General features: G+C 45.3%; 1 protein-coding gene across 1 annotated transcript; it reads left to right on the forward strand.

The window, feature by feature from the left end:
- Window positions 1-3,310: 3,310 nt before the first annotated feature.
- On the forward strand, window positions 3,311-9,480 carry LOC132782794 (indolethylamine N-methyltransferase-like). The gene is made up of 3 exons (XM_060787724.2): window positions 3,311-3,499; window positions 6,005-6,212; window positions 8,653-9,480. Exons 1-3 carry the CDS (start codon window positions 3,319-3,321, stop codon window positions 9,080-9,082), a joined length of 819 nt encoding a protein of 272 aa, XP_060643707.2. The 5' UTR covers window positions 3,311-3,318; the 3' UTR covers window positions 9,083-9,480.
- Window positions 9,481-13,361: the final 3,881 nt, after the last annotated feature.

Raw genomic sequence — 13,361 nt, forward strand, 5'->3', positions numbered from 1 at the left:
GGATTTGTAAGGAGAGCTGTTCAGCTGTTCTCTCTGCTCCAAAGTGTGGTGTTGGCTCCTTCTTTGGAGGCTTTTAAGCAGAGGCTGGAGGACCATCTGTCAGTGGTGCTTTGAATGTGATTTTCCTGCTTCTTGGCAGAATGGGGTTGGACTGGATGGCCCATGAGGTCTCTTTCAACTCTACGATTCTATGATGATGGATCCCACAGCTTCTGATGGATGCGGTGGCTCTCCTCCCTTGAAGCTCACTTTGGCAGAGTCCATTTTCCAGGCCTGTCCCACATTTCCACCCCTTGGGCCCTTGACATTCATTTTGCAATTCCTCCTACTTCGATCCCACCCCAGGACGGGGAAGGAAGCATTCCCGGCATTGGCATAAAATCCGATCAGTTCCAAACAAAACCCTGCACCAAAGTTGGGAGTGAGGCCGTTGACCAATACTCACCATGGCCAAATGCCTTTTGGAGCTTGTCCAGGATGATAACAAGCCCCACCTGCAGCCAAGAAAAGCTTAAGATGCGGGAGGGCATTTTGAATTATCCCATGAAGGAGGCAGACTTGGTTTGGGCTAGCTAGTTTTCCCAGTCCTGTTCAACATCTTTATTAATGATTTAGATGAAGGGTTAGAAGGCAGGATCATCAAGTTTGCAGACGACACCAAATTGGGAGGGAGAGCCAAGACGCCAGAAGACAGGAGCAGGATTCAAAAACTATCTTGACAGATTAGAGAGAGGATGGGCCAAAACTCACAAAATGAAGTTCAACAGTGACAAATGCAAGATACTCCACTTTGGCAGAAAAAACGAAATGCAAAGATACAGAATGGGGGTGCCTGGCTTGAGAGCAGGACATGTGAAAAAGATCTTGGAGTCCTCGTGGACAACAAGTTAAACATGAGCCAACAATGTGATCTGGTGGCAAAAAAAGCCAATGGGATTTTGGCCTGCATCAAAAGGAGCATAGTATCTAGATCTAGGGAAGTCATGCTCCCCATGCTCTATTCTGCTTTGGTTGAACCACACCTGGAATATTGTGTCCATTTCTGGGCACCACAATTCAAGAGAGATATTGAGAAGCTGGAATGTGTCCAGAGGAGAGCGACTAAAATGATAAAGGGTCTGGAGAACAAGCCCTATGAGGAGCGGCTTAAGAAACTGGGCATGTTTAGCCTAAAGAAGAGAAGGCTGAGAGGAGATATGATAGCCATGAATAAATATGTGAGAGGAAGCCACAGGGAGGAGGGAGCAAGCTTGTTTTCTGCTTCCCTGGAGACTAGGACGCGGAACAATGGCTTCAAACTACAAGAGAGGAGATTCCATCTGAACATGAGGAAGAACTTCCTGACTGTGAGAGCCGTTCAGCAGTGGAACTCTCTGCCCCGGAGTGTGGTGGAGGCTCCTTCTTGGAAGCTTTGAAACAGAGGCTGGATGGCCATCTGTCAGGGGTGATTTGAATGCAATATTCCTGCTTCTTGGCAGGGGGTTGGACTGGATGGCCCAGGAGGTCTCTTCCAACTCTTTGATTCTATGATTCTATGAAGGGGCAGAGCAGCAAGTTGGGTGAGGCTGCTCTGTTCCTCTCTTTCAGTTTCCCTTTGACGGTGTGACCCACCCTCCCTCCCTCCCTCCCTAAGAGCCGTCGCAAACTCTGTTCCTGCGAGAGAAAACCTTGCTAGCATGTCCCTGACGTCACGAGACTCCGCCTCTCTCCCCGCCCCTTTCTCTGCCCCTTTCTCCATGCGAGCGTGGTTTTTCCTTTGCTAGGGCAGCATTGCCCGCATTTTCTCTCAGTTGGCTGAATTTAACTGAGAGAAAATGCGGGCAATGCTGCCCTAGCAAAGGAAAAACCACGCTCGCAAAGAGAAAGGGGCGGAGAAAGGGGCGGGGAGAGAGGCGCAGGCTCATGACGTCAGGGACTTGCTAGCAAGGATTTCTCCAGCAGAAACCTAGTTTGCGACGGGCCTAATGACAGTGTGAGTATAGACTGGCCGCACATGGGCCGGGTAGGAATTTTTTCCCCCCAAGTTTGCATTGGGGTTTTTTTCACCTACCCCATACTGTTTCAGATGGGTGTGGTAATTGGCTTTGAGGTGGTGTCATTTAAATAGGTTTCCCTGAGTATTAATAAGTTTCCAAGGCATGTTAAAGGCTAAATTGTTATGATAGGCACCGTGGCACCCCTGCCTTAGGGGGTGAAGAGTGGACTCCCACAAAAGTCCCCATAAGTTTTCATAAAATGGGAGCTCCCCTTGGGGCTGGATGGAGGGTTCTCACTCTTGAAAAACTCTGAGGTTTGGGAGGGAGTGCCCACATGATGGCCTTCCAACTATGATCGGCCGAGAGGTGCAGACAAAGAATTTTGCTTGGCCCTCCTCGGGATCCTTGGTGCACACTTGTCCTTGGAGGTGGTCAGAGGGAGTGACACCTGGCCCAGAGACTGGGCTCACTTGGTGGTCATTCAGCCAGGATTTCTATTTTGCATTTTTACAGATTTTCCCTCTACAGCTTATTACAAGTTCTTTCAATAAAAAGGTCAGAAAATAGCCCTTTAGATCCATTTTCTTGTGTCTGACTCTTTATTTCATGGTGGGGATTCAAATGCAGTACCACAGTTCAGGAACTTGCCAGACTTGAAAGACAAATATATCTTTAAATCGTTTTTTGGACCGAAGCTTTGCTCGTAAACCTCTTTCTCCTTCCACGGTACCTCTGAGCCCAAATGTACCCAAATGTTCTTTTGCTCTGTTAGTTTCTCTGTTCTCTACCTCCCTCTTTGCAATTCCCTGAATTCAGGAACATGATCCCAGAGGAGGGGCCATTATGTCACAGTAAAATGCATCCCTCTCCATCTGGGAAATGTAGCTGTGTTCCCACAAACAAACAACATTTCAGGACATTGTAAGTTGCCCAACCGAAATCAAGAACACAAAGATCTTCTGGGCACAGCCTGGTCCAAAGGTGAGGCATAATGTTCAAGTGAGCAACCTTCGAGGTACATCTTCAAAGTAGGGTGTGTTTGTTATTGTTCTGAGAAGTCCTCCCATTGGCACACAATGTCCCCCATGATTGTTCAACTCAACAAGAGTTTCCTTCTTGGAAAAGGGAATACATTTATGGGTTTTGTGGGATAATTGATCAGATCTCCAGGCTCTTGGGAGGACCATCCTTATGTAACCCTCACATGAAATAAGGTTACATAAGAACTCTCCTCCCCAGATATTGTGAAACAAAGCATATGGCAGCCAAAGCCATAAAATTATGAAACCGTATAAAAGGATGAACCCACTAAAGTGGCAAACTATGAGCCAAAGTCCACTTGATGCTTTGCAGGCGCCAAGGCACCATGGAAGGGGATTTCACTGGGAAAGAGACGTACCATCTGAATTTCGATCCCAAAGGGTATTTCAATATGTACAAGAACTTTGGCCTGGGAATCTCTCCAGGAAATGATGAGAGGCTGCGCTTCATTCTGGAGCATCTCCACAAGACATTTGCACATGGTGAGTGTGACCGGGCTTCTTGAGACTATCTCAGGGTGGCATTTGCATTGGGTTGGTGAGTGTTATGGTCAGTTCAACTGGTGTAGCTCAGCCTTGCCATCATCTCAACCCAGGGTAGCAAAGGATGGTGCTGTGGAGGAGGAGGATGAGATGCAAATAATCAAAAGGAGGATGGAGGCTAAATCTAATGTTGGTATTACCTTTGAGTAGGTCCATTGAAAGCAAAAGGGTGCATTTCAGGGTTGACTAGCAAGAGTCAAGAGTTGACTAGCTGGAGCTGGAATCACATTAGGTTTAGCCCAGCATTTCATCAAAATGAGGAAGGGATGAATCTCTTGCCTTTGGAGAAACTTTGACTGAGCTCCAACAGTGGACCTTTGTAAAATTATTTTATTAATTTACTATATTTATATCCTGCTTTTCTCGACCCTATAGTATAGGCAATAATTCAATGCCTTCAAAACAATATACATCCAATATACAATTAAATATACATTTCAATTGAAAAGTTAAAAACCAGATTAGAAAACATCAAAACATTTAAAACATTACAATTATAAGCCATGTTATCCACAATCATAGTCTAGGCAATTCCGGTAATCATTACACATAATTCCAAGTCCATCGATTGCACTGGATTATTCACCAAAGGTTTGATCCCACTCAGAAGACCCTGTCTCTCCTTCCCACCAAAGCCTTGATCCCAAAGCCACATTTTCACCCCCTTTCTGAAGGTCAAGAGGGAAGGGGCTGATCTAATATAATTGAAGATGGAGTTCCACAGCCAAGGGCCACCACTCAGGAGTCCCTGTCTCTCGTTCCCAGCAAAGGCTTGATCCCAAAGCCACATTTTCACCCTCTTTCTGAAGGTCAGGAGCGAAGGGGCTGATCTAATATAATTGGAGATGGAGTTCCACTCAGGAATCCCTGTCTCTCGTTCCCACCAAAGGCTTGATCCCAAAGCCACATTTTCACCCTTTTTCTGAAGATCAGGAGGGAAGGGGCTGATCTAATATCATTGGAGACAGAGTTCCACAGCCAAGGGCCACCACTCAGAAGTCCCTGTCTCTCGTTCCCAGCAAAGGCTTGATCCCAAAGCCACATTTTCACCCTCTTTCTGAAGCTCAGGAGGGAAGGGGCTGATCTAATATCATTGAAGAGGGACTTCCATAGCCACGCAGCCACCACTCAGAAGGCCCTGTCTCTCCTTCCCACCAAAGGTTTGATCCCAAAGTCACATTTTTGCCCTCTTTCTGAAGGTCAGGAGGGAAGGGGCTGATCTAATATCACTGAAGAGCGACCTCCATAGCCAAGCAGCCACCACTCAGAAGACCCTGTCCCTTGTTCCCACCAAAGGTTTGATCCCAAAGAAACGATGAAGAGATTGTGAGAAAAGGGAGACTTGCCTTTGGGTAGAATCATAGAATCATAGAGTGGGAACAGACCTCATGGGCCATCCAGTCCAACCCCATTCTGCCAAGAAGCAGGAATATTGCATTCAAAGCACCCCTGACAGAGGGCCATCCAGCCTCTGTTTAAAAGCTTCCAAAGAAGGAGCCTCCACCACACTCTGGGGCAGAGAGTTCCACTGCTGAACGGCTCTCACAGTCAGGAAGTTCTTCCTCATGTTCAGATGGAATCTCCTCTCTTGTAGTTTGAAGCCATTGTTTCGTGTCCTAGTATCCAAGGAAGCAGAAAACAAGCTTGCTCCCTCCACCCTGTGGCTTCCTCTCACATATTTATACATGGCTGTCATATCTCCTCTCAGCCTTCTCTTCTTCAGGCTAAACATGCCCAGCTCTTTAATCCACTCCTCATAGGGCTTGTTCTCCAGACCCTTGATCATCTTAGTCGCCCTCCTCTGGACACATTCCAGCTTAGAGTCAATATCTCTCTTGAATTGTGGTGCCCAGAATTGGACACAATATTCCAGGTGTGGTCTAACCAAAGCGGAATAGAGCATGGGGAGCAGGACTTCCTTAGATCTAGACACAATGCTTTAAAAAGTACTTAAAAAAGAAGACAAAAATAGATTTTGAAATAGCCACATAAGGAATTTAGTAATGCAATGGTAAGGAAAGAGTTTTGTTAGATCCTCATTCCATATGGTGTGGTGTCACAAGGTTCATGTGTAAGAATGGGGAGGGGGTGGGGCTGGATTAAATAATAGGTGTATCTCAACTGTTGAATTTTAAATGTCATGTGTTTATTTTTCTTATTATACCACAATTAAAATGTATACAAAAGACCAGAAAGAAAGAGAGGAAGTGGGGTGTTGAAAGTAAAGAGTGAATTGTGGGACTTTGCTTCTGGGAAGACCGCTGTCCATCCATATTAAAGAACCAGGAGCTAATAATCCCAGTCCTACCTCATGCCAAAGAGATTGAATGGGTTGGTCCAAAAGAGACCATCATCCAAATGGTGTGGGTCAGGGGTGAGAAAGTGGAGGAAGTGGAGAGTTCATCCAAAGAGACAGGGAATTCTCACAGTGTTTCTCAACCCCAGGTGGCATCCGAGGAGACACCCTGATCGACATTGGAAGCGGTCCCTCCATCTACCAGCTCCTCTCCGCCTGTGAATCCTTCAAGGAGATCATTGCCAGTGATTTAGTTGAGAAGAACCGGGAGGAGATGCAGAAATGGCTGAGGAAGGATCCGAAGGCCTTCAACTGGACTCCGATGGTGAAATATGTCTGCCAGATTGAGGGGAACAGGTACAGAGAGATAGCTTCATTAATCAAAGGAAAGGGAAGCTTGTGGTTCACCAGGGAGTTTTTGGATTCCAGTTCCCAGCATGCCCCACCATTGGCAATGCTGCCTAGGATCAGCCAGACTGGTGATATCATCACCAAGGAATGTCCAACCTTGTAGATACATGTCTCAGTGGAAGGAACGTCTTACTCCTAGAAAGCCCTGCCAAATGTGTTCCTCCATCCATGACAATGAGACACCATGTGTCCATCATTACTTTTGCAAGCAGCATTCCAACAGAGGTTGGAAATGTTACTTCTTTGGACTCCAGCTCCCAGAATTGCCCAACTCCACTTGAATAGCACTGATCTGACTCTTGTAGCCCAGAAGAATGTCTTCAGGCTGTTTACTCTGTTTCGAAAGAATAGTGTCTTCTCATGTCACAACAAGACTGAACACACAAAGTAAAATGACTTTATGCAGGGTTATCACACTTCCCAATATGTGGTCCAGGGACCATCAGTGGTCCACAAGAATGAAAATATGGTTCATGACCTCACCATTACTACATTATTGCCTTGAAACCATGCAGCAATGAAAGCGAGTGGTCAAAGTGGTCCCCGGTCAAAGAGGTCCCCAGTTAAAGTGGTCCCTGGTCAAAGTGGTCCCTGGTAAAGTGACCGCTGGTCAAGTGGTCCCCAGTCAAAGAAGTCCCTGGTCAAAGAAGTTTCTGGTCAAGTGGCCCCTGGTCAAGTGGTCCCGGGTCAAATGGTCCTCGGTCAAAGTGGTCCCTGGTCAAAAAAAGGTTTGGAACCACTGCTTTAGGCTTCTCTTTTCCCCCTTAAGCTCAAAGATGCAAAATCTGGAATCTTTATCTGGACAAGCCTGCAATGTTTAGTTATCAGTTGGTTCACTAAAGAATGCCTCTAACTCACCTCAGGCTCTTTTATCTAAAACGAATTTCATCTCCAATCTATAGAGCAAGGGATGCCTTGATAGGCTTCCAACCCTTGGGAATTGATTACCAGTTCTGCCACAGAGCCCAATGGCTCCTACCACACCCTGAAGAAGTTTTTCTTGGTAGCTTCATGGGGAAGTTCTCTCAAAAAAAACTGCCACCAGTGGTCAATGGGAGTTTCCCTGTCTTTCCATTTGGAAAGGTGGGTTGAGCAGGCTTACCGAGGCTTCTCCCTTGTGATAAGGTAGAGGGGCGGGACGGTGCAGGGCATGGGGCAATAAGTCCCCATGCTTCCTGGATGGGCACCACCTCAACCACCGCAATCTATCACGATACTGGATGATTCCAATGATGGATGTGAAGAAGCCCTTAGTTTTAGCATTTATCCTATATGGAGAGAAAGGAGGCAGAGATATGGAATAGAATGGATAGATACCAGAGTTGCCATATGCCTGGAATGGAATGGAATGGAATGGATTGCCCTGGAATGGGATGGGATGGAATAGATGCCAGGGTTGCCATATGCCTGATATAGAATGGAATTGAATAGATAGATGCCAGGGTTACCATATGTCTGGATTGGACTGGACTGGACTGAACTGGAATGGAATAGATAGATGCTTGAGTTGCCATATGCCTCATATGGAATGGAGTTTCCATAGGCTTGGACTGGACTGGACTGGACTGGAATGGACTGGACTGGAATGGAATGGAATGGAATGGATAGATGCCCGAGTTGCCTGATATGGGATGGATAGATGCCAGGGTTGCCACATGCCTGGAATGGAATGGAATGGAATGGAATGGAATGGAATGGACTAGACTGGACTGGCCTGGAATGCAATGCAATGGGACATATGCCAGGGTTGCTATATGCCTGGACTGGAATAGAATGGAATGGAATGGATAGATGCCAGGTTTGCCATATGCCTGATATGGAATGATACCAGAGTTGCCATGTGTGCGCTGTTCCACACTATCCCGTTCAAATCATATTCCTTCAAGTAGTCCACATCTTATCATACTGGGATGGACAAAGTCATGTAACATTGAAATGTAGCACACGGACATCACTGTCACAGTAATGACCTCCTCTTCAAAAACATACAGAGAGATCATTCCCACTGTTATACACCACACCATACTGTGACCTTGGGGCTGTTGAGGGACTGTTGGCTCATTTCTTGTGGTTAATCCATTACCTGAATGGTACTTACTGAACCATTCAAGTGAATGTCACTCATAATCCCTACAGCACCGTCATCTTTGACCAAAATGGCAAGCATTTCCTGACAGAACATTTTGTGTTGTGCAAAATCCCAACTTTCAAGTGCTGCACAATCATTATCTTGTCTGTAGCTGTAAGCTACTCTGAGTTCCCTTCAGGATGAGAAGAAATATAGTAAATAAATAAACAAATAAATAACACATTGCTTTCAAGCTTTGGAAAGGAAGGGTTTTCCCATGATTGTCCCGTGCCAATTTTCCCCTTTCATTCCTTGCAGGGAGAGGTGGATGGAAAAGGAGGAGAAGCTCAGGAGGACCATCAAGCAAGTTCTGCCATGTGACATGAACCTGGCCAACCCTTTCAATCCTTTGGTGGTCCCACCGGCTGACTGCGTCCTCTCCACTTACTGCCTGGAAGTGGCTTCCAAAGATCTTCATACTTACCGTTCAGGCATAAGGAAGATAGGTTCCTTGGTCAAATCTGGGGGCCACCTTGTCTTAGTGATGGCTCTTGGAGGAACCTACTACATGGTTGGGCCACACAAGTTCTCTTGCATTTACTTGACACCAGAGATGGTCAAAGAGGCCATCAAAGAAGCCAGGTTTGATACTGTGCACTTTGACATCCTCAACTTCAATATGCCAATGACCTATGCTAATGGCCAGAATGTGGGCTTCCTAGTAGCCCAAAAGCATCAAGAAGCCTAGCTGGCCATCATTTCCATAATTGTCCTTTAATGGATTCCTAAGGCAAAAGTGGTATTTGAGAGTGTCACTGAAACAGTCAAAGCTTGTAAACACCAGCATTTGGGCACAACAACTTCCACTGTTTTCCCCCTCCCAGATGACATGGATAGTGGGGATGATGGACCTTTGTTTTGATTTGCATTGTAAATCCATGTTGAAGTCCACAAAAGCTTTACATCAAGTCTTTTTGTTAGTTGCCACTTTGTAGTTTTTGCTTCCCTGATTCATTACTATTAAAGGTGAACCATTGTTTTTTGTTAGCTGCGGACAACATGGCTAGTTCTGTCCCAAATTCCCCCATTCATTCCTTGCAAGGAGACCTGGCTGGAAAAGGAGGAGAAGCTCCGGAGGACCATCAAGCAAGTCCTGAAATGCGACGTGACTTTGGCCAATCCTTTCGATCCTTTGGTGGTCCCTCCGGCTGATTGCGTCCTTTCCACTTGTTGCCTGGAAGCAGCTTCCAAAGATGTTCCTGCTTATCGCTCGGCCCTGAAGAACTTCACTTCCATGGTCAAACCTGGAGGCCACCTGATCTTTGTAATACCAATGGGAGCCACCTTCTACATGGCTGGGCAAAGCAAGTTCACCGACCTTTGCTTGACTCCAGAAATGGTCAAAGTGGCTGTGAAAGAGGCCGGTTTTGATATTGTACGCTTTGAAAACCTCAACGTGGATTTTCCAGCAGCACTGAGTGATGCCAAGGGTTTTTTGTTTCTGGTAGCCCAAAAGTGCAACAAAGCCTAGGTGGCCATTGGGAAAGTGAAGGAGTGACCCTTTGAGGGAATCCTGAAAGGATAAGACACATTCTCACACTTCAAGGTGGTGACAGCTAAATCTGACCCACACAATTGGAGAAAGTTTGTAAATGTCAGCTTTTGGGGAATACTACTCCCAGAATCCTTCCTCTCCCAAAGCTAACATGGAAAGTTGGGATTCTGAGCTTTTATTTTGATTTGATTTACATCCCTTCTTTTGCTCAAATGGGACCTAAAGCAGCTTGCAATACAAATTAAGATTGAGGTCCACAAAGGTGTTACACCAAACCATTTTTGTTCATCTCTCCTTCATGGTTTTGCCACCCTGAAGGCTAACTCTTCTCTGATCCCAGTCCATTCATATTAAGGGATAACCAATTCTATTTCTCACAAACCACTGGTTGCTGCTGCATTTATTAGGCAACGAGGCTCATATTTCACTAATACAAGGTTGGGTTGTTGTAGGTTTTTTTCAGGCTATATGGCCATGTTCTAAAGGCATTCTCTCCTGACGTTTTGCCTGCACCCTCAAAGGTAGTGAGGTCTGTTGGAACTAGGAAGAAGGATTTATATATTTGTGGAATGACCAGAGTGGAACAAAGGACTCTTGTCTGCTGGAGCTAGGTGTGAATGTTTTAACTGATCACCTTGATTAGCATTTGATTGCTTGGGAGTGCCTTCCAACAGACCTCACTACCTCTGAGGGTGCTTGCCGTAGATGCAGGCGAAACGTCAGGAGAAAATGCCTCTAGACCATGGCCATATAGCCTGAAAAAAACCTACAACAACCCAGTGATTCCGGCCATGAATCACAATTCAATGTTGCTTAAAACCCTCCATTTGAAATCCCTGAAAATACAATTTGCCCCCCCCCCCCCAAAAAAAAACCAACTCAAAAGTCACTGAGGATGCAACAAGAGATGAAAACATGGCATTGGGAGGCTCACCTTGCACCCTTGGTTCCCATCTTTGCTTGGTGCTACCTTTGGTCATCCAAGAACAAGGAGCTGTTGCTGCCCTGAGGTTTTTCCAATAGGAATATTTTGCATCAGCATAAAGCAAAGCACAACACTGCAAGTACAATATGTGCTTGCAGTAGAAAACCAGGAAGAAAAAAAAATACTCAGAATGTTCTTGTCTGGTTAAAAAAGAGGAAATTTGTCATTGACCTTTAGTATTAGGATCCTATGCTTAGGCCGTGCCAGGTTTTTATGTCTGTTATGTTCTTCCACTTATGCTTCTGAGATACATACTGTACGTGTATTCCATGTTGGCTGATACAGTAGAGTCTCGCTTATCCAACATAGACAGGCCTGCAGAATGTTGGACAAGCAAAAATGTTGGATAATAGGGAGTCTGCATCCCTGGAGACTAGGACGCGAAACAATGGCTTCAAACTACAAGAGAGGAGATTCTATCTGAACATGTCCTAGTCTCCAAAAAAAGCAGAAAACAAGCTTGCTCCCTCCTCCTCCCTGTGGCTTCCTCTCACATATTTATACATGGCTATCATATCTCCTCTCAGCCTTCTCTTCTTCAGGCTAAACATGCCCAGTTCCCTAAGCCGCTCCTCATAGGGCTTGTTCTCCAGACCCTTGATCATTTTAGTCGCCCTCCTCTGGACACATTCCAGCTTGTCAATATCTCTCTTGAATTGTGGTGCCCAGAATTGGACACAATATTCCAGGTGTGGTCTAACCAAAGTGGAATAGAGCATGGGGAGCAGGACTTCCCTAGATCTAGACACTAGGCTCCTATTGATACAGGCTAAAATCCCATTGGCTTTTTTTGCCGCCACATCACATTGTTGGCTCATGATTAACTTGTTGTCCATGAGGACTCCAAGATCTTTTTCACACATACTGCTCTCGAGCCAGGCCTCATCGTCCCCCATTCTGTATCTTTGCATTTCGTTTTTTTCTGCCTAAGTGGAGTATCTTGCATTTGTCCCTGTTGAACTTCATTTTGTTAGTTTTGGCCAATCATCTCTCTAATCTGCCAAGATCGTTTTGAATCCTGCTCCTGTCCTCTGGAGTATTGGCTCTCCCTCCCAATTTGGTGTCAACTGCACATTGTTCCTAGTGGCCCAGAAGCCCAATGAGACCTAGTGAGTTAGTGAAAAAGGAACGCAGTTGACCAAATGTAAACCATAAATGAAACCAATTCTTCAGATCTCTGTCAGAAGCAAATATCAGGTAGTGCCAAGCAGGCCCGCAGCCAGGATTTTGATTGGGGGTGGCGGCTGAGTTTGATTTTGAGGGGCTGAGTTTGATTCGGGGCGCTGAGTTTGATTGGGGGGGGGCTCAGGATCTACCTAGCAAACCTTTTGTATCATTATCCCAATACCCCCATGCATATGGGATATATTGAGCATGGTGATCAGATCATGAGATGAATAAACATAACAGTTTAAATAATGTACCAGTAAGGCCTTCTCACGGACACACTGATAATTGGGGGGGGGGGGCTGAAGACCCTCAAGCCCCCCCCCCCCGGTTACGGGCCTGGTGCCAAGGTGGTGTGGGTCTCCCATGTGAGCTGGTGAACTAAGTCAAGGTTTTAATCTGGGTTCTAAGGAGACATCCTTGGTGCTGAAGCCTATTTCTTGGTAACTCCAGAACCTTGGAGAGCTCCATTAAAACTATCCAAAACCTGGAAGGGATTCACTGACCATCGATATAGGAGTCGATACTAACAATTGCTTTTTGGAGACAACAATTCTTAGAATATACCAATGGCTATGTTGTCTTGGGGGTTTTGGAAATTGTAACAATTAGAAAAGCCATATCACAGAGGAAGGGAAAGCAGATTTCAGGTTATGGGATACAGAAGTGTGTGTTTTCATCTATCTATCTATCTATCTATCTATCTATCTATCTATCTATCTGTCTATCTATCTTCAATTAGCTCTTTCAAGTAGCTCTTGATCTTTTGGAAAATACATCCATTCTATAGATTTGGGGGCATCATTTGTGAGCTGTCAAAAGAGCAAATATTTGAATTAAAAACAATTTTTCAAAAACGATTCATTCTGGGAAATGGATTGTGATTGGATGTGACTTAGAAAAGGGAAGAATATGTGGAAATACTTTTAAATTTTTTCAAAAGTGTTTCTCGGCTGCTGAGAAGCTTGATAAGAAGAACCCAGAGTTGAATACAATATTCGCTGCTCAGGACTCATTTCACGCAAAATTCTCATGGACTTGTTTTGTCCTGGAAACAACTTATTTCTCTCTGCAAAGACATGATACTAATATTTAGTCAGAAAGGAAAGGTTATTTTCTGTGGACTCTGTGCAGAATAAGTCTTGAATTGCAAATAATCTTTAAAATCTCCACAGTTTTCACAAATTTCCTCATAGTAATGGGTTTCTCACTCAACCATGGAAAAGCGTTGAGTGGCCTTGGGTGAACCACAAACCCTCAGCCCCATGAAACCCCATGATTGGGTCACTTGGGGTCACCGTAAGTCAGAAACAACTTCAT

The sequence above is a fragment of the Anolis sagrei genome, chromosome 7 (assembly GCF_037176765.1).
Source record: "Anolis sagrei isolate rAnoSag1 chromosome 7, rAnoSag1.mat, whole genome shotgun sequence".
In the NCBI taxonomy this organism is placed as follows: Eukaryota; Metazoa; Chordata; class Lepidosauria; order Squamata; family Dactyloidae; genus Anolis; species Anolis sagrei.

What these genes read in the sequence shown, in the direction of transcription:
- LOC132782794 (XM_060787724.2), top strand. Translation starts at nt 3,319, where the DNA reads ATGCTTTGCAGGCGCCAAGGCACCATGGAAGGGGATTTCACTGGGAAA. An exon ending in CCACAAGACATTTGCACATG is followed by an intron (nt 3,500 to 6,004) that starts GTGAGTGTGACC and finishes TCTCAACCCCAG; the next exon opens with GTGGCATCCGAGGAGACACC. An exon ending in TGCCAGATTGAGGGGAACAG is followed by an intron (nt 6,213 to 8,652) that starts GTACAGAGAGAT and finishes CATTCCTTGCAG; the next exon opens with GGAGAGGTGGATGGAAAAGG.